A 21,349-nucleotide genomic window follows, 5' to 3' on the forward strand; every position below is an offset into this window, starting at 1 on the left:
ACTACTAAAATGTCAGCAGAAGCATTTGTATTTTCTTGAAATAGGAGGTTTTCAGGATTTCTTCTCAAGTGGAATTTCAGTTTCTGTTGTTGTTCACCTCTAGGGAATATCAGAATTTGAACACAGTTATCCAGCTCTAGTTTGCTACGTTTACAAATAAAAATAAGTCCTTAGCTGTGTATCAGAATTTGAAGGCCAACCACATGTGCATTAATTATATAACTCTTGCCTGTAGTTGTTTATTTGGGATTAAAGGAGATTTTTTCTAAAAATGATAACTGTTCGGCTGGTTCATTTTAGGAAGGAATAGAATGGGATTTTGGTTATTTAAGTGACATATTTCTGGAAGAATAGGTGAAAAGAGCATTAACCTAAATATAATCTAAATTTCTGTCTGTAAGTGACAATCACTCTCTGAATTTTATTTGACACAGAAATTTCCTAAAGTACAACCTCTGTTATAAACTAGTGCAAGACAATTATTAATACACATACTTTGAATCAGTAGTCTATGCAAAGAACCAATACTAGAGGGCAAAAATCTCACTATGAGGTATTCAAAGCATTTCCATTTCTTCATTTTTAGAATACATTATGCCTTCTCCTTAAGCCCTGATAATAGAAAGTACCTATGTTTGTAATTATATTTATTAATCCCATGTAGTCCTAAGAAGTATTACGTGAAGTATGTTGGCAGCAGAATTCTAGTCTTCTGCTGTAACATCAAATTTATTTCAGTTTCTCTAACTATTTATTTTAAGAATGTCATAGAACAACAGTGTTGACATAGAGGAGAATCATCATGTATGTCTACATTTAGTGCACTGGAGGAGTTCTCAGATAGGAATATGTTCTGCATCCAACCTTCACAGGTTGGAGAGATGGGTAGAGAAGAGCCATCTGAAATTCAACAAAGGCAAATTCAGGGTCCTGTACCTGGGGAGGAATAATCCTCTGCACCCCAGCACAGGCTGAGGGCTGACCTGCTGGAAAGCAGCTCTGCAGAGAAGGACCTGGGTCCTGGTGGACAGCATCTGTCCATGAGCCAGCAGTGTGTCCCTGTGGCCAGGAAGGCCAATGGTGTCCTGCGGGTGTGTTAGGAAGAGCATTGCCAGTGGGTTGAGGGAGGTGATTCTAACCCTACTCAGCCCTGGTGAAGCCACATCTGGAGTGTTGTGTCCAGTTCTGGCTCCTCAGGACAAGAGAGGCATGGACCTCATGGAGCAGGTCCAGTGAAGGGCTACAAAGGTGGTGCAGGGGCTGGAACGTCTCTCCTGAGAGGAATGGCTGCGGGAGCTCGGCCTGTTCAGCCACGAGATAACTGAGAGGGGGCCTTATCAATGTTTAAAAGGGTCTGAAGGGAGGGTTTCAAGAGGCTGGATCCGGGCACTTCTTGTTGATGCCAAGAAATAGAGTAAGGGGCAATATGCAAAAACTGATGCACAGGAAGTTCCACCTGGACGTGAGGAAGAACTTCTTTCCTGTGCAGGTGACCGTGCACTGGAACAGGTTGCCCAGAGAGGTTGTGGAGTCTCCCTCACTGGAAATAGTCAAGAACCATCTGTACACAACCCTGTGCCATGTGCACTTGGATGACCCTGGTCAAGCAGGGAGGTTGGACCAGATGGCCCACTGTGGTCTCTTCCAGTCTGACCCATTCCGTGAATCATATTTTTAAGATCATACCAGTAGGAGAACTGTGATTCACACATCCATCAGCTTGCTTGTAGTGATAGACCCTGTGTAATGCTTCTGCACTAAATCTGTAGAATTTATTCAGAATATCCTTGGTCCTGAAGTCCTTAACAGTTTTCTTGGAATGCATTTTGGGGTCAAAGAAAATTGAAATATTTACCTGTAGGCTGTTTGCTTTGTAGCTCTTGAAGCTCCAACATGCAGCTGGTTACTATAACTGAAACAATGTCCTCTAAGCAAGAAATCCCAACAGAAACAGATATGGGAAAAAATGTTGGCTATCAGGTATCAAATTTAGACTCACATTAAAATAATTAATAGCTGAAAGAATGCTTTGGTTAAAAGCTGAAGTAGTGCGTCAAGCATTAGTAAGACAGTAATTTTTAGGTAACTTCTAAACCTATGTGTCTTTCTAATGAATGCTTCTTTCTGCTTAAGAGTTTTTAAGTGTTTTCATTTTACTGTGGAGATGTCTTATGAATAATACTACTTTTGAAGAAGAAATTGTAATAGTCCAAGTACCAGAGTTCTTTTGTGTGTATTTGTGACTTTTTTTTGTTGCTTGAGATTCATGGGAATCTATTCTGATATGAATCTATTTGTAAGAAATGCATAAATAAATTGAAAATTGGATGTTAATATAAGGTATGGACATGTCAAACATCCTATTCAGCCATTCATCCAGTATATTTCTTCCTACAAAGTAAAATTCTATGAAATTGATTTTCTGATTAGATGCATTGAAAAGATTTTTTGTGTGTATGTGTTCTTCATGAAGCAATGGACCACTGAAATATATCTAAAATCTAGAAAAAGATGAGCATAGTTCCAGTTATTCATGTCTGGTTTGGATTATCGAAGCTCTGAATGGGAACATTATAAAATCTTGAAAAATCTGATGGGACAAAAGAAGCAGCTCCACTTCTAGAGATAGTTTTTATATGACTATAATGTAAGCAGAAAAGATTGGAGTAATTATCCTTTTAGTTAAATGTAAATGAACTACCAACATTGCTGGAGAGATGAGTATCTCACTTCTGGTTCCTGCAATTTCATGCATGTCTTAGAAAGACTGCATATGTGCTTGCAGTAAATGTGCATATGTATATAATGAAGGAGGATGGGTGAATTGTACTGCAGTGGAAAATTACGTGATTTTTTGATAGCTTCCTTTTTTTTTGCATAGTTATTTCATTTGCAATTTATTTTCTCCCTATTTGAATATCTTTAGGATACAAAGTAATTTGCTTCTGTTTGACAAGCTAGGCTTTAAAGAATTGGTAACTAGAGCATTAGAAGCCAGGTACAGAGCTATAAAAGATTCATAGAAGTAATTTTCAAAATTAGGTTTACAGCTTCTAACTTCTACATTTTGTTGTCTTGACTTTCATGTTCTGTGGATCTACCACCTTAGATAAGAAATATTATGAATTTACACTGAGCTTTCCATCATAAATAAATGATTCTAGGGGCAATAAAAGGAGATAAAAGTAATTGGGGATGGGGTTATTGGGGAAATGGTTTTGAGGAGTACAAACAAATAGATTACTTTAAGACCCATCTATATTAGATAACTGTGAGAATCATAAAATGTGAAATTTAGATAGGGCAGATAAGGGGAATCTACTTGGTTTCAAAGGTTAATTTCAAGCTTAGTATAAAACAGCTGCAGAGGGTAAGAATACAGAGTGAAAAGAACTTTTTTTTCTTCCAAGAGATAAATTATTTCTTTCCCCAAGGTTTTACTTCAATGCATTTTTATGATTCCTGGGCTTTGCAAAATTGAATTGCATTTTTCTTATTCTTTTCATGTCTGAATAAACCCAAGGTAAGATGACCTTTATGTAAATGGCAGTTATATTGCATTTAGAGCTACAAAGCACTTCTATGAGCAGAATTTGTACTCAGGATTCATAAGAGCCTGGAGAAGGATGGTGGGACTCCTGGGATGCTCATTTGAAAAAACAGATACAAGCATTATTTGTATAAATTGCTGTCAAGGCATTGCAGTCAGCTGGTGCAGCAGGAAAGCCTGAAGATAAAGTCTGCCATAATTACTGTATTTTCCTTTTAACAAGTAACAAAGGAGGAGGAAATATTCTTGCATACATAACCCCTGTGGTGGGTTAACTATGGCTAAGAGCCAGTTTCCTACCCAGCCTGTAGGATGACAGGAGAAAATAGGAAGTAAAAGCTTGTGGGTTAAGATAAGACAGGGAGATTTTTTACCAGTTACTGTAGTGGGCAAAGCAGACTTGACTTGGGGAAAATTAGTTTAATTTATTGCCAATTAAAGTAGGTTTAGGTGATGAGAAAATAAAGATAGACATTAAAACCACACTTTTCCTCCTCCCTTTCCTGGCCCAAGTTCATTCTGTCACTTCAGACTCCTCTCCCCACCCCCTGAGCAGGTCAGGGGAGACAGAGTGGAGTTCTGTGGTCAGTCCATTAGAGGTCCTCTCTGCCCTTCCTTCCTCACCCCACTTTTCACCTGCTCCAGTCTGGGATTTCCATTGGCTACTGTCCATCTCCCAGACATACTCACCTGCCCTGGTGTTGGTTCTCCAGGGGCAGAATGGGATATTCTCTGGCATTTCACCATGGGTTGTAGGGGAGTGACTGCTCAGAGTATGGAGCACCATCTCCTTTGACCCTGGTGTGTCCTCTGCTGTTTCCCAGTCTTCCTGTTCCCTGCTCTTCTGCCTGTGTGGCATTGTGACTGGCTCTACCTTAACTCTGTTTCCTCCAAGGTGCCACCATTTTGGCAGAAGAGCTCAGCTGTGCCGTGCCGTGGTTCCTTGTGGTTCCTTTTGGAGCCAGATGGAACCACCTGTGACTGGCTCAGGGCAGCCCCAGCCTCTCCTCACCAAGGCCACCTCACTGCCAACACATTGGCATGGGCTACAGTCCTATTCAATTAAAATATTTTTGAAGGTAGGGAAGGAATATTTTTGAAGGGAAGGAAGCTTACAGTCCTCACATGCACACCTAACCTCCACTTTTGTAAAATATGACTTAAAGAAATGCATAAGCTAGGATTCAGCTGGCTGTTCCTTGGAGTCTAGTTTTGGTTACTAGACAGTCCAGGTTATGATTGAACCCTGAGTGTGGGCTTTTCAGCAAAGCTGCTCTTATAATTAGGGCAATGTTGTGAGCAGGACATGTAGCCAAGGATAATCTTCTTCTGTGTCTTATCCGTTGAATATGATTGCAAATGTTTTCATTTTATTTTTCCATAATTTAGATTGCAAGGGGATAATTTGGCAGAAAGGCCAGAAGATGTCTCCATGGTATCTCAGACATCTGAGCCAGCAGTGTCAGACTCTGATGGTAAGTTATATAAATATTTGCTGCTCATAAAAAAAACCCCAAACATCAACATCTTGAATTTGAGAGTAGGGGTTATGTCTGTAAAAGATGAAACACTTCCAAGAGAGTGTTCCTGGGCATTTGAACTCAATCATTTACACTTCAAATCTGTTCAAAGAGCCACTAACATATTTTTTGTCATGGCCAATTAACACTCCAGAATAATTCCTAGGCTTATTTTGAGAGGTGCACTGGGCCAGAATTTGTTCTTATTAGACAGATTTTATGTTAGCACACTAACATTTAAAACAGCTTAATAGCATAGGCATGGGCTGTTCATTGCTGCTTTTATGCCAAAGAATGGTCTTTGAAATATTTAATTTATTACTACACATGCATCCAGATGATTTAAATGTTTTACAGTAGAAAGAAAGAGTTTATAAAATAACTCTGAAAAAAACTTTTTCCCCTCATACAAACATGATCATATGTTGGGTTAATCTGCAGTCAGGACACTCAGGCTTATTTCAATTTCTTCTCAGGTGTTTGAACTGAGTAACACCTGAAATGTTGAAAAAGGCACTTCATAAGGGATATCTTTCCAGAGAATGCCCAGCTTTCCTGTCAAAGATAAAATTGATGAAGGTTAACTTTATCTTAGCTGCTGCTGTAATGCAGAGAGAAAGAAATACAGGTTTTGACAGTGAATCTGCAAACATAAATCTTTCAGTCCATTGCCTTACTGTTGAACCAGCCAAGTCTACAATTGTATGTTTTGATTTGCAGTGTAGTCTTCAGCAGCCATGGACAAGTTAGCTATGGTGATCAATTAACACAAAAAAAACCCCCAGAATGTAATTTTTTAATTATCCTACTCCCTGTCTGCTATCTAATCCTATTGTATATATTATTAGATATCACAGCAACCTGAGCTTTCACTCATTTCTCTTGCCTCATTTGTAAACCAACCATTAGTAATTAATGTGTCTTTAAAGACTAATTTTTCAAACTGGTTTTGTGAGAATGTGTGGTTTCATGCAGTCAAGACATTGGCTTTTCCTTTTATCTGCCATTGATCACCTAATTGAACAAGGTAATAGGATGCTCAGAATCTCAAAACATGATGTCCTTACAATCTTCACAGAGATTGTCAGCAAGAGATGCTCAGACAGGTGACTTCATTCAAGCCCTGTGAAAGGAAGGCAAAATTCTATTGTGAGAGTGATTCCCAGAAAGGGAGGTGGTGATGGCTTGCTTGGGATAAGTAAAGGAATATACATGCATGGGATTATTGCAGCAAAAGCAAATAGATTGGTAAGACAGACAAAGCTCTACAGCCGTGTCGTGTTCTAAAATTGCAGATTTAACTACTCAATTAAATAGTTAAGTTTTGCTAAGTGGCAGCAATACCAGGATTAAAGAAGGTGAAACTATCAGAAAGTACTGGATGTTGTGTAATGTTGGAGCTGGATCTTTCACGGTCACAGAATGTAGAGCACAAAAGTGCTACAGCTCTTCTACCTTCAGCCACTTCATGTGCTTCTGAATACTCTGCAGTCAATATGGCTACAGAGAAAATGGAAGATGCTTTCTTTAAAAAAAAAACACATTCAATAAGATGCAGGGAGTAAAATTTAGATAGGAAGGTGGGGCACTGATATTCATGTTGTTATAAACATCTATCTGATGTCTATGAATATACATGGACCTGTTAGTCATATAGCTAGAAAATAACAAGGCCTCTCGGGCGAAAAGACTGAGGTCAGTAGTAAGGTAATGCCAAATTTCTGTCAAGAGGTGCCCTCAGAAATGTTCTGTGTTTCGTAACATATGGTTGAGTCTTTTTTTCCTAAAATGTTGGCTAGTACTACATTTCAATTTGAAAAAAAAAACACAGCTGGATTTCACCAGTAGGTACAGACTATAAACAGACACAGAGCTCAGGCAACTGCCCATTCTATCAATCCTCCCTGTAAATGCAGCACAATATTTGCTCTCTTTGCATCTGATACTTATTTCCAATAAATATTATTATGTATGAGAGGATGATTAAAAAAGCCTCATAAAGATATTGTTAAAAAACCCTAAGTAACCAAGCCATTATTGCAGTGAATTTTTAGTTATGTCCTCTTATAGATGTATTACATCATGAAATAGTGACTAGCAGGCTTCACTTACTAGGTTTATTTGAATTTATGTTCTGCTATTTATCAGTACCAGTGACCTTAATGAGGGGAAAGTGCATTGGGAAGTGCTGATGCAAACCATTCATTCAAGAATAAGCAAGCAAGGTGCTGATGCACAACAAAGTTGGGAGTAGCTTTCTTTAGATAATGATCTGTTTCTGTTGTTAGGTCTGGAACATCTCTCCTGCGAATTTCAGAAGTAATTGGTAGAACATCTGATCTAACCGCCCTTATAAATAAGCCTCATTTTAAGCCATTCTACCTACTAAAGGCAATGCAGGAGCTTATGTGAGAAGATCACGCGCAGCATCAGACACTATACTGACTATGCTGATAATCTGGAGCTGGTTCTAATTAACCACTACACTGATTTCCCTCTAGTATAATCCTGCTGAATTGGACAGACTTGTGTTTGATCTAAGTAGTAAAAATGAGAGGTAGGAGTCAGGTCTCAAGATAGAAAAACAGAAGACACTTCAAAGCTGCAGTTTCTTTCCACTGTCCTAAACTATACCTCTCAAAAATGTTTCCCTTTTCCATTAGACCACTTCACAGGAAAGAACTAAGGGAAAAATTTAATAGGTTCTTGATTTTGGTCAGAAGCAGCATAGATGACTGCACAGCAAACTTTCCCTGTAGATGCCAAGCTTGTCTGGTTTGTCTCTTTGGTCAGTTCTCCATTGAGCCTTGCTCTTGTTCTGTAGAGGTAGATGTGGAGAATTGCTGAGGCTTCAAAAGATGCACATTACAACAGAATTGATCCAGAAAAATCTACATGCAACAGACCCCAAAGTGTTTTTCAGTTTGGTGGGATTGTAGAAGCAATTCACTTCAGTATTTTTGGGGGTTTTTAGATATGTAGAAATAGTATCACTTAGGGATAATTGTTCATTTACTCCCAATTTCCTGTAAGTACCATACAACCTTGTTTTACTTGTTTCATTCTCTTCTGCTGAAACGTACCTTAGCCTTTGAGTGAAGCCGTGATAGAAGGCAGGAAAAGATGTTATTGCAAATACAGATTTTGCAGTCTGTGCATCCTTTTAGAAGTAAGTTTAAAATGCAGTAATGTATTAGGGAGTAATCTCCTAATATAGGATAAATGAAAAGTATAATACTTCTAAGCCACTCCTCAAATATCTGTGAAAAGCTGTTTATTATGTACTCACACTCACTTCTTTGCATGTATTGTGCAACTCCACATATTTCTGGGGTGTGGGCAAAGACTTGTTACTTTTGTGACTCCCCCTGGAAAAATATTGGACCAAAGATAATAGGTTCTGTGATTCTATGCCACTGTGTAAATGTGGTATTTCCTATTTTATTGTGCTGTTACATCTACAGCTCCACAGATTATATTGTGATATATAATACTTAGTTTGCTAAATAAATTTTGATAGAGCAAATTTCACATCAGTAGTTTATTCCCTATCAAACAGGAATCACTGTTTTTTTTGGGGGGTGTTTGGATTCTGGTTGGTTTGTTTTTGTTTGGTGTTTTTTTTTCCCCTTTTAAGTGTCATTATAGTAGAAAGTTCAAGAGACATTAAGATGTAGAGGAAAAGTTTGGAATTGCAGATGTTCAATAAAAACATGAACATATGAAACACATAGTGTTGTTCTGGGTGGAGCTGCATGACCAGCGTAAAAAATTAAGGATGCAAATATGTAGGAATTAAGATTGAGAAATAGAGAAGGCATTGGCAAAAGTGTGGCATCATATCTCAATTCCCACACAATTCCCTGACCACAGCTTTGCATTATCATCACCTCTTTGCCCTCAACATCAATTTATGTTTGCAATGAATTGGTAACCACAGTTGCCACACTTCACAGTTAAGTTCTGCTTTCATAGTAAGGATAGCCTGGGATGTTTAACAAATTGGATTCTGGAAACATAAGGACCTCCCTCCTAAGTGTCAGAATAACAGCAGAACACAGAGAAGATCAGGACATCTTCTTTTGTTAGGCTGCTGATGCAGCATCTAAGTGCCTTAGAAGAGTGCTGGGCAAAGAGTGAAACTGCATGGAATGTTACTTGGAAATTTCTTTCTCTGGCAGGGTTGCATAAAATCTGTTGTAAGTCATTACACATGCATCAAAGAGACATTTTAGACTCCCCACAAAATTCTGTCATTTTAAAATGTGCCAATATAGGCAAAAGTTATACTTTCAAGGCTTTTAAATGTTGTCTAAGTTGATGTTAAAAAAAAATCCTTTTACTTCAGGAATTTTAACAGAATTAATTTAATATAGTTTTATTCATTTTATTAAAGCTGGAAATCCACTACTCGCTTGTGTAAAGGGTAAACAGTATTTAGTTTAAATAGTAAAGTTAATAATGAACCTAGAAGATACCTTGGCCACTGAAGGAAGCTTGCTTATCACTCTAGTCATCTTAGAGACGCTGTTCTATGTTGCATTAAGGTTATAAATTAAAATCAGACATAAATTGTAATCCATTGAACTGTAACTGAAAAGTAGTACATTTACAGTAGCCACATTTGCCTTCCCAGCAGTAAATTTTTAGGCATTACATTTTCAAAGTGACTAACACTTACTTGATTAGAGTGATTTACTTTTCTCTTATACCTCTTTGGAACAGCTCAAATACCTGGGGTTGAAACGCTCACAGAAGATGTTAATGAGTTTCAGAGTACTTCTCAAGTGACAGCATCTGTAAGTACCTTCCCTTATGGGTAATCCTGTAATTTTTAAAATTAGTTTCATAAAAAGTAGATTTTGCATAGAGATAAGAGTTGTGTTTGCCAGCACTGTCATCCTAGAGAGAAAAAAACCAAAATTTACGTAACCCTTCTGAATTTTCAGTTCTCTGCTTTAATTTTTTTATTCTAGAAAAGGGGGTATTTTGAAATGCATTATTATAATCTACAAAACCACATGTTGGGCTTGCCCATTGGAAGTGCAGTAATTTTATACATATTCTGTATTTTGCCAGATAATATTCAGTTTTAAAAATTGAAGAGAACAAACTAATTCAAACTCTAAATTTCATTCGGAAATATGAAATTGTGATATCTCAACTATAATTTAAATTTCTATTACCATTTGCTTGAAAACTAATAAGAGCAATTTAGTTAAAATTTGTGGCTAGTTTATTTGTATATTTTAAAAGAATGCAATATTATGCTTGGTAATATTTCCATCTGTTCTTTTCTTTTGAAACTTGAGAAAATCTCTGCAGATACGCAGTTTGTGTAAAACATAACCAGCAGTAAAATAATTTTATAAGAATTATATAATAATAACTTTTATGCTATTAGTATTGCACCAGGAGTTTGAATATAGGCTAAAAAAAGGACTGTGGTTTTTTTTTCCCTAAGGCAAATAAATTTACAATAGTTGTTCTTTTTTGCAAAATTTTAGACAAGTGTAGGAGGACATTAATTCCTGTTCAGTCTGTTCAGCAATACTGCTTAATAGCACATTTTAATGTTGATATAGGAAGTGAAAGAAGGGCTCAGTATTTGTTAGCTAAGGAAGAAAGGGCAATATAAAGAAAAAAGAAAAATGGCAATGCAGATTGGTCTTGCACTCTTTCAGGCATCTGATTAAGCAGTATGAATAAAGCTAGATAGTATTGAACATGAAGTATTTACACCTGGATTATTTATCAAGACAGTTGAGGGATATGGAGTTCCAGATCAATTCCTAAAGGTCTTTGAGAACTTGAAGTGCAAGAACCTCACAGAGCATTTGCTGATATTGGGCAAAAAGAGTAAAGAACAGAACTACAGCTGGCATTGCTTGGAGCTGCTTTTTCAAATCTCCTTTCTGCTTCCCACCAGCAAACAGAGGGGTAAAATAAAATTTGCAGTGGTTTTGGAGCTCACATTTCCTTATTGATTTGGACTTTTAGTGCAAAGTTTGATTTAGTAATTCTGCAGACATGTAACATAGGAAGAGAGAAACAAATTAATTGAATTACATAGAAAAAATACAAAGAAAACGAAAGTTAATTTTGCTTATTAGCAAAATCTTGTTACAGAAAGGTGTAGCCTTCAGCTGAACAGTTTCACATGTATGCTCTGTGTGTGCAGGCTTAGGAGCAAACAAACAATCTGTATCTGTGTTCATTTCATGCTCTGGTAGTTCCAGGCTTATTTGAGGTTGCTGGGAGGATGGAACTGCCAGAGGCTGTAGGGTTCCCTGGGCTGAATCCCTGAAAGCCGGCTGGTGTTGTAATTACCAGGGCTGCAAAGAGAAGACAAGAGCAGTTGCAGCTCTTGCTCTGCCCGTCCATCCTCTCCTCAGGGCTAAGGCAGATCATTTCACATTCCCAAGCTCTTGAAAAACTACTTTGCCTAAGTTTCTAAGGAGCCAGTTATGTTAGTTCATACTCTTGGGGGTTTTTCTCGGGTGCATTGTGTCTTAGTGTTCTTGCTTAAATAGAATGTAGCTATTGAAAATTAAATTCAACTATCCAACGTTTTCTCTGTAACTGTATATCCTTAAAAAGAAACAAATGATCCAACTGTTCTTGCTTTTCAGGGCTCCAAGGGAGCGATCTGTTCCATGCTCCCCTAATAACTTTCAGTGAGACTTTTTCTTTGGCAATCTTGACATACAAAATATAGATATAAAACTGAGATGCCTCATAGGAAGGCTGTGTAGGTAAATGTGATCTTGAAATGGATTTCCACAATCTTTCAAAGCAGTAAGACATATGCCTATAAACAGAATTGTTACCAAAATGTATTCTCATGACTTGAATGATTTTTAGATATTTTATGAGATGCAAGATGAGGGAAAAATAGAATACTATGTTGATCGGACTTTTCTTATAAATTTGACAAATTGATTCATGGTATTCCCTCAAATGTGCATATTGCATGTGAAACATCCTGACATGGGTCAAGGTGTGCAATGTTTAATATTCGTACTGCATTCCAATAGGCTAATTTGTGTTGGTGGCTAGTTAAATAGATGATTGTATAAATTCTTCTCTGCTAATCTATATTTGACAAATTTTCCTCAAAGGCACCTTGGCCTTCAGAAGATAAGTGTTGTGAGAAAAATTGTAGGACAAAAGAGCAAGAATTATGCATAAGGATTTTTAGAAAAAACCTTTGGGTTCTTTTTTTTTCATGTCCCATGTATGAATCCACATGTAAGATCTTTAATGTGGATCCTAAAACAGTCTGGATACTGCTACTCAAAAGAGATATGCAACACAACATCTATGTCTGTTACATGTTTTATGTAATTTACACTATGGTTATATTATGATTTTCTTGCAGCTTTGTCTATTTTTACTGTTCTATTTCTGAAAACCCTGGTTTTTGTAGTTAGACCTTTTTATTTATACTTTTAAAAATAGAATATTTTGCTATGCTGTATTTTTAATAAAAAGGGTTAATGTTTGAGAAATTGAAAACTTAGATTTTCAGGGCTGCACAACCCCAAACAAGGCATTCTGGGCAAATAAGTGAGTAAAGCTGGCAAAAATCTGGTTGAAGAATTTATGGGAATCAGCACTTTCCCCAAGTGTTTTGTAAGAATTCAAAGTAGAAACAACCATTCAAAACATCCTTAGAAATCCTAGTTTACTGCCTGGAAAATACTTTTGTGTAACGAAAAGTGTCAGACAAAATGCAAAATCTTTTTCTTGAGATTTTTTCGCTATGGTGAGCACAAAGTTTGATAGGCAAATGTTTAGAAATTTTTCAGAAACATAAAGTAAAATAAGACTCTAACAAAATACAGAAGTTATACTAGGAAAAATTTAAGAGACCTGAAATTCTAGCAGAAATGGAAAAGCAGGGTTGCAGAGGAAGCTGCTAACTTTACCATGCCTATCAGATAGAAACAGGGCACAGGCACTGAGCAGATCACATGGAGTAGCCTTTGCCTTCTCTCTGACTTGTTTCTTTTACCACCTGGACCTAACAGGACTTGTGCTTATTTTTTGGGTGTTTTTATGTCAATCGTGCCTTGCACATGCACATAAAAAGGTATATTTTTCTTTGTAAATTATCCATGTAAGGCAAAGCAATCCAAATGCAGCAGAAACTGGAAGAAAAAGTTGTCCAACTGCAAAAAGCATTTCTGCATGAATGTGCCTTTGGATTTTGCTCTTTATTACTGTGCAAAAAATACTGTAATAAAGTGTTTTATAGAAGTGTTTTGGGTTTTTTTCCTGTATTCCCTACTGCTTTGAAACATATTATTTGCTTTCATAGAAGAAATACAGACATGGGTTTTCTGTGATGAATGCATAAATTCTTTAATTCAGTTTGTAAAAACTTTAAGCTTCATGCACAAGTAAAAACTAAGCCTTTGTTCTTGCTGTCAATATATGTTGTATACAATAATATTACAATGTTGCATGATTTCAGTTCTTTTGGTTAGAAATTTTCATAGCTTTTCCCATTTTTCCCCTAGAACAATAATATGAAGTAACTGAATTACTTGTTTGAGTATAATCAACAGAAATCATCCAAACTTCTGCATTTAATTAAATCTATAAACTATTTACCGGGTTGGGGTCACTGTTTGGCATTTAGCAGTTTATTCATTCAAATAGCTCTTTCAAGATAGCTCTGCCACATCAGGAACAACAGCAGTGCAACTTTGTGGTAGTAGGAATTATAATCATATTATATGCACACATATATATGATCACATATGATCATATTTAGATCATATTTATGTGCATATTTATGTTCAAATTAGAAATTTATGAACATATTTATGTTCAAATTGGTGCGTTCCGATACAAAAGTTTTCAAATCCAAGCTGAATTTTGTAATTATATAGAAATTCAGGAGCTTAGTGGTGAAATTTCAGATTTTAACTTCAAAATTTAAATGTTCTATAAATATAATAAGTTAATATTAGATGACTTCAACTCTTCTACAGGTAGTAAAAAAATCCCTACACAAATGTGTATGTTTAACCATTGTTAGGTAATTTAACAATATAAGATGGTTAGAAAAGCATAATATCAAGGTTCTTGGGAAATAAGTGATTATTCCTGCAAGTAGTTAGGAAAGGAGTTTGAATTGCATACCTTGGACAAAATTTGGTTGAGACCTCCCTTATGGCAAACATAGTCCATAAACTAGACATAGATTTTTTATATACAGAAAAAAAAAAAATCTTGGGTGAAAATATTCTTGTTAGAAAATATTTCATCCTATAGACTACAATTCAAAATTGAAAAAATATTCTGAACTTTAGGAAAATCTGTATAAGAAAAGGAAATCAATGAATGCTTTGTTTACCTGTCTAAAATTTTGTGTTCTTGGACATGACCAATTCAGAAATATTAATCCAAATAACAGTAAATAGAACTGAAATTTAGAAAAAAATTATTATGGTTGCATTTCAAAAACTGAAACAAATGTGATTCTCAGTTGACCAGATATTTCCTCCTTCCTGCTTTCCTGTAAACAGAAAAACTGTGTGTAAGTTAACTCAAAGTACCATTTTTTTAGTGTAAGGTTTAGTGTAAAATGTGCTGCTGGCTGACTGCCACGGGAAGCCAAAAGCTTGTAATTTCAATTACACGGCATTTCAAGTAGAACAGGCCCTACTGTGGAAGAGGGGATTAGAGGTGGCAGCTGATATTGTAACAGAGCTCTGAGAAGCCTTGTATTTTTACAGTATCAGATGGTTTGCTCACCTTATGTCCTTGAACAGATTATGGAAGCTGAAACATCAAATATTGGATGACCTCTTTATAGAAAGTGCATGTTGAATGAAGAATCCTTAAACAAAATATTGTACAAAATAATATTTTTTAATACTTCCTAGACTACAGATGAAATGTTTTGGTGAGGTAATAATGTAAAATTTATTTCAGATACACTGTCCAGAAATATTTAATTCTGCTGCAGAACATCTGTACTTGTCACTTGCTTGGCCAGAGTGGGAGGGACACTTGTAAACAAATGGTTCAATAAAGAGGTTTTGGGTTATGGGGGTATTTTTGTTTGTTTTGTTTTGTTTTAATTTAGAGGGATCTCTGTCGAATGTCTATTTAAGATATTTAAGTTATTCTGCAAAGAAAGGCTGTATTATCGTAGAAAGCTAAGCCCAGGTGTATTCCTTAAACTTATCTCCTGAAGCTATCAATAAAATGTCTATTTGATTAGCAAAACCAAGTAGAATCTAAAGTACTATAAAACCACTTTTCATATACTTACAAGCTTGCTAACTAATTTGGTTTTACGTTTTACTCATTTCATAGTTATCGTTCAGTTTAGGTAGTCTTCCACATCTGTCGCAGACATCTTTTCATTAAAATCCTTTCGTTAGGATTTTTCCTGCTGAAGCTGAGAAGTTTGAGAAACAAAGTGTAAACAATGGTTATCTGCTGCTGTGGAATGCAACAGGTGGATCCGTGATTGGTCTCCTGTGGATGTTTGGATTTACTGACCACTCACGGCAGAGCTGGGTCTTGCTCTCGGTCTGAGCCAGCTGCCCTTTGTTATTCATTCTTTTCTATTCTTAGCTTAGCTAGTCTTCTGAGAACTTTCCTTCTATTCCTTTTAGTATAGTTACAATGTAATATATATATCATAAAATAATAAATCAAGCCTTCTGATCATGAGGTCAACATTCTCATCTCTCTCTCACCCTGAAAACCCTTGTGACCATGGTCACACACGTCTACTGGGCATGCACAGGAATACTTTGTTTTTACTCTGAAACAGACCAAAAGGGCACAGAAATACATGCTGAATAGTTTATTAACACTTTTTTTCTGGCCATTAAGGAAGAATAATTTATTTTCTAACAAGTACTTGATTTTCAGGTGGTAAGCTGGAGTCCTAAATCTTGGTCCTAGCTATTCTGAAAATCTGTATCTCTGTAGAACTCACCAGGTGTCACTGGGTATTGCATAGCCCAGGTCAATTCAGCTTAACAGTAGGATCAAAATATTCACATCTGCACTGGCTTTTTTTGAGGGACAAAAGCTGTACTGATTCATGCTGTGTCGCATTGTGCTGCAGACTGAAGCACAGAGAGTGAGCTTGAAAAAACTTTCTTGCTCTTATTCATGACCTCCTTAATTTTTTTTCCGGTTCCACTGTGGTATTCCTGCTAAGTTATGGTATTTTCCAGAAGTTTGGGGAATCAGTGATGAGACGGATTATTTCTGACCTTATTGTGTGTAATTTTTTATGTGTTAGCATTATTTTGGCCAAGGGATATAAGGAAGAAAAAAGCAATAATGAATGTATTGTATGTGAAGAAATTATGATGATACATGAAGAAAGTCACTTAAGAAATTGACACAGAGTTGACCTTCAAAGCTGACAAATGTATCCCAAGTACATATATTGTATCCCAAGTACATATGTATCCCAAGTACATATGTTGCAACATATTTCTGGTGCAGAGCTCACTGCCTCACCTTCAAAGTTTGAAGGTGATGAACAGGACACAGAGTCATTTCTGCAATTTAGAAAGACAAGAATGTCTTTCAGTAACATCCCCATCCTTAGATCTCATTAATCCTGTTAATGCAAATAGGCCATTTATAAATTTTGTGCTAATATTTATAAAGTGTAATGAATGAGCAAGGGCAATGGTAGTTTGGAAGATGCTGAAATAATTGGAAGGATTCTATGCACATACTTCATACATACATGCTGTATTTTTCAACTACATTCAGTCTGCTGTGATTATCACTAAAGTCTAAGTTAACTGACATTAGTGTTTCATCTCTGCAGTTACTGGCCAGCAGACAAGGGATAAGTTTTGGTGAAGTGCAGTAAGAATGTTTAAACAAATGGTTTGCAAGCCTGAATCTCTTTCCTAAGTGACATATTTAAAGGGCTGCTATGTATCCACTGGAGAGAAGGCACATCAGGGAATTCTGCTAGAGCTGTACAAATTCATTTATCCTTGCATTTGAATTGACCTGCTTCCAAAGCCTTCTTGATAACATCCCCTACTTTCAGCTTGTGTTTATCTTTTAGGAATAGAAGATCTGTTGCATAAATTGTTTGCTGGAGACACTGAGAACCTCTGTATGTGTTTATGCATTATGCACCTAGATGAACTCATAGTCTCAAAATGTTAAAAAATATTTTTTAATGCTAAGTGTTATTTAGAAATGTATACAAAAATGACCTGGGCCTGCGTCCAAAAATATTGTTGATTGTGGCCATGGAATATTTAGCTTCACGGAAAGAACAAAAATGCTTACAGTACAGTTTTAATGAATTCTTATATCCTTTTTTTCCCAGATCATTTTAATTCTCTTTTAGGTAAGCATTTAATTGGAAGTTACTATTATTACAAGCATATAATTTGTTATGAAATGAAATTGCTAATAATAAATATCTCATCTTCCATAGAAATTATAGCAATACTGTTCTGATCTTTTGTGAAGGTATTGCCTGAAAAAAATGTCGAAAGCATACGATATAACATAAAATAGAAGATGCAGAGGAAGAGTTACAAAATTTGGGGGAAGATTCATCCAAAGTTGTCCTGGTTTAACAGGGTGTTGGAACTGTGTATCTGAAAGAGAGTTTGAATATGTAACAGCAGAGAGCTTCCTGTACTCAGTGACCTTTGTTTTGTATGAGTCTTACATGACTACTGTGCATAAAGAGAAGTACAGTAAAAGCAAAATCTACCCAAAACCAGCAGAGGTTTGTAGAAGAGAAAGATAACTCCATTTCCATGAGCATTTCCAGGACATGGAAAGGACATGAAATCATCTCATCAGGCTAACCTTTGGAAATATGTTTTAAGGAGGTCAAGGAGTTACTGAAAGCTGATAATAATTTGCTATAAGAAGCTTGAATAGTCCAATGTAAGAATATTAGAAGAGCAGTTTGGCTGTCAAGTATTGCCACAGACCACTGGCTATTTTTTGTTCCATATTTCATCAAAGTTGTATTTATGAATGAAATTGTATCTTCAAAAATGGATTAATCCTTATAACCCTGGGTTGTTTTTTTTCCATATGCTTTTTCCCAGATATGAAAATATACCCTATAAAATGCAAATAAAAATGTCCTTTTTCCACCATAAAAATCTGGGGACAAAGAATATCTAAAAATGTGTGGAAAAATTAAAAATTGGAGTTTTCTTACATACCTTTTCCCCCTTCCCATCTCTTATTTAATTTCATTTATTTCGGAGGAACTGATCACAAAATAGTATCTTCTTCCATTTAGAGGTAGATATTGAATAATTAATATCTGTTTGCAATAATTATTTAGTAATGTAATTTAATAGAGATTAATTTTCTGTAGTGAGCTAAACAATCCCATTTGCTATTTGGATGGAGAATTCACAGTGAGGACCCAAGTCAAAAATGCTCAAAACCTCTTAGGGGAACAAGCGAATCAGGTCTAGTGATATGTCTGAAATAAAAATGTCTGAAGGTGCCTTTACTTCTGGGTAATTTACTGTTTTATTCAGCTATTCCTCTGTGTTTGCATGGGATAAAATAGAAGTAACTTCAACCAGGGAAGAATAAGCATTAAAAAAATTTGGAAAATAAAAATAAATGTTGTTACTGTTCTGAAAATTCTATTAATTAATAAGAACAGAGTTATCTGCAGCTTCAAACTGTTTTGTATGCTGGTAAATGTGGCTGGGCTTTTTTGCATACGTATAAACAGCATTACAGTATAGCTATTGTTTTAAAAATATAAATCTGTGTTATCTTTTTTTTTAAGATGCATGATTCACAATGATCACTTGCATTCAAAGCAGAGTTTATTTTGAATGGATTAAGAATGATGTAAAATATATCCCATATTAACATTTTACTTCTGTAGAATTATGCCTACTTTTCTAAAAGGGAAGGCAGCTACACTGTTTAAAGCACTTCTATTTTTTTTTTTTTTTTTTTTTTTTTTTTTTTTTTTTTTTTTTTTTTTGTGAATAGAGATGATACCAAACCTATATTTTTTTGCTCATCCTTTGAACTGGGCTGCACCTTTCCCTGTGGGATAAGAGTCTGGCCAGGGAAGTGCCATCACTCAGGGCAGTGATCCACAGCAGCCCCGGGTCAGCTGTGATGCAGCTCCAGCATTGTGGACTGTGGAGTCCCCTGCGCCCTCTGTGAATGGGGCCACCAGTTTGGGTCTCCCTCCTCTGATCAATCATTCTTCTCCTGAAATTACTTCAGCTTAATGTCTTTGAAACAGTGGCCTTTCTAAATTTGCTCAGCATTTAATGAAAGATTTAAAAATTAGTAAGAGGTGAATGAAAATATGACCATTGCATAAGCCTTGTTTCTTTAGGAAATGAACAAAACTTTCTAGACTACAGATGAAATGCTTTTGTGAGGTTATAATGTAAAATTTATTTCAGATATTTCAGATTCAGTCAAAAATTATTTAATTGATGTTATTGTTTGTTGTTTTTATTTGGGGTTTTTTTCATGAGCAAGTCTTGCACAAATTGGTCATATGTTTTACTGTGCATTTCCCATACATATCTATCAAGTTTACCTCATAGTATGTCTTACAAAAATTTCCTAAAGCTATATTTAGTGGATTCCAGGAAAAGCAAATAACTTTGAATACCACAGTGTTCAATAAAGAAGAGACTGGGGGGCAATGGTCTGTTTGCTGACAACACTTTCAAACTGGTATGGTAACTGGTAATTCAAACCCTGATGATTTAGCTTTTTCTGAAAGGAATACTTCTTGCAGTGATAAAATAGTACTGGAAATTTTGATTAGGAAATTCTAGGATATTCCCAGAAGTGCAGCTTTGCAGAGATGCTGAGCCAAATGTTATGGTAATTTAAAAAAATGCTTACCAAATAATTGGGACTGCAGAGAATGTAAATCATTGAGGAATTTGTCCTGTTATGATGTCTCAGCATAGAGCAAGAGCTTATGTGAAGGTGTATATCTGAGTTATTTCAGAACTGCTTCTTTTAACTAATTCTTGCTATTTATTTTATGTACGTTAAGAAATGATATTTTGTAGTATTTTGCATAAATTCTGTATATTCTACATAATAAGCTCCAGATTCCTGATCCAATATGGGGACATCACTCTTTTCATTGTTTGTTTTATAAATATGAAACTGGATTAAAAGCATTCCATTTTCTTTTTATCTGTGTAAGTCTCAGACAGTTTGGACCTTGGATGCTGTGAGTGTTAGACCTGGAGGTTCCCCAAGGCAGAAACTCCTAAAGGACTCCTTAGCAGCAAAAGAACTTCAGACCATGGAAAAACACCTAGCTGGTATGTATGGGATCAAGGAACCATAAAATGCTTGAAGTACTCACCCAGCTTGCTCTGCCAATATTTCAGATGAAGGAAAAAATAATCTAACTCACATGCTGATGAAAATATATGAAAACTTTATTTTTTAATTGAAGGAAACACAGTTAGTGTTTTATTTGTAGATGTAATGAACTTCACTGTAATCACAGTAAGTACACTGCTTAAACAGTAATTAAACCATGTTAAATATACTGTGGTCTAAAAGCATAATTATGCACCTTTTTTTTTTGTTTTCATGTTTCACCCAGAGTTATGCAATAAGGAGGTACTGATGTTTTACTTACTGTTAAATAGTCTTTAAAAGCAGGCTGCAGTGGATCTTTAACTGGAGAACAGATTGCTTTGCAGGAAAAACTCGCCTTGTTCATGACAATTCTGGCTGAGTGAAATCTGTTAGTTTGTGTGTCTTGGAACATCTGCAATGTCTTTGATGGGGTAACCATTTCTGAAAAGTAAGAAAAAAAAGTGTGGGGTTATTGGTAAAGAGATGTTTCAGAGATTTGTAAAAATTAATGAGGAATATTCTAAAATTTAGCTTGCAATTTGTTCTTCTTTGTAAGCAAGGTTTTTTATCTTCAGCTTTTATTAAAAGTTATGACATAGACCTATTTGTGGTAGTCCTACATTATGCATGCTATTTGTCATATGGTGAAAGCTTCATAGGCTAATTCTATGAAAAGTAATTATTTACTGGGATGTAAAAAATGTATATGTAAAATGAAGGTAGAAATGAAATTTATTTGATCATTCTTCTAAGTTATTTAGAGAATGAGGCAGAGAACGCTTTTGGTGTGATATTTTAAAATGCTTTGGATATTTATCTTGCCAATAACAATGGTGAGAAAGCTGTATCCTCTTTAGAAAGGGAGTGTTGCAGCTGAGGTCAAGGCAGATGACAAAGCTGTAAGCACAGTTGA

The 21,349-nt window shown here is 35.8% G+C and overlaps 1 protein-coding gene across 1 annotated transcript in view; it reads left to right on the forward strand.

Moving 5' to 3' along the window:
• The window catches only part of C1H8orf34 (chromosome 1 C8orf34 homolog), a 136,430-nt gene that overhangs the window by 104,712 nt on the left and 10,369 nt on the right, over positions 1-21,349 (forward strand). The window contains exons 9-11 of the mRNA XM_058814885.1: positions 4,940-5,025; positions 9,796-9,869; positions 20,270-20,390. Coding sequence (XP_058670868.1) covers positions 4,940-5,025; positions 9,796-9,869; positions 20,270-20,390 — 281 coding nt within the window. The remainder of the gene's footprint in view (positions 1-4,939; positions 5,026-9,795; positions 9,870-20,269; positions 20,391-21,349) is intronic.

The sequence above is a fragment of the Ammospiza caudacuta genome, chromosome 1, assembly GCF_027887145.1.
Source record: "Ammospiza caudacuta isolate bAmmCau1 chromosome 1, bAmmCau1.pri, whole genome shotgun sequence".
NCBI classification, from domain to species: domain Eukaryota; kingdom Metazoa; phylum Chordata; class Aves; order Passeriformes; family Passerellidae; genus Ammospiza; species Ammospiza caudacuta.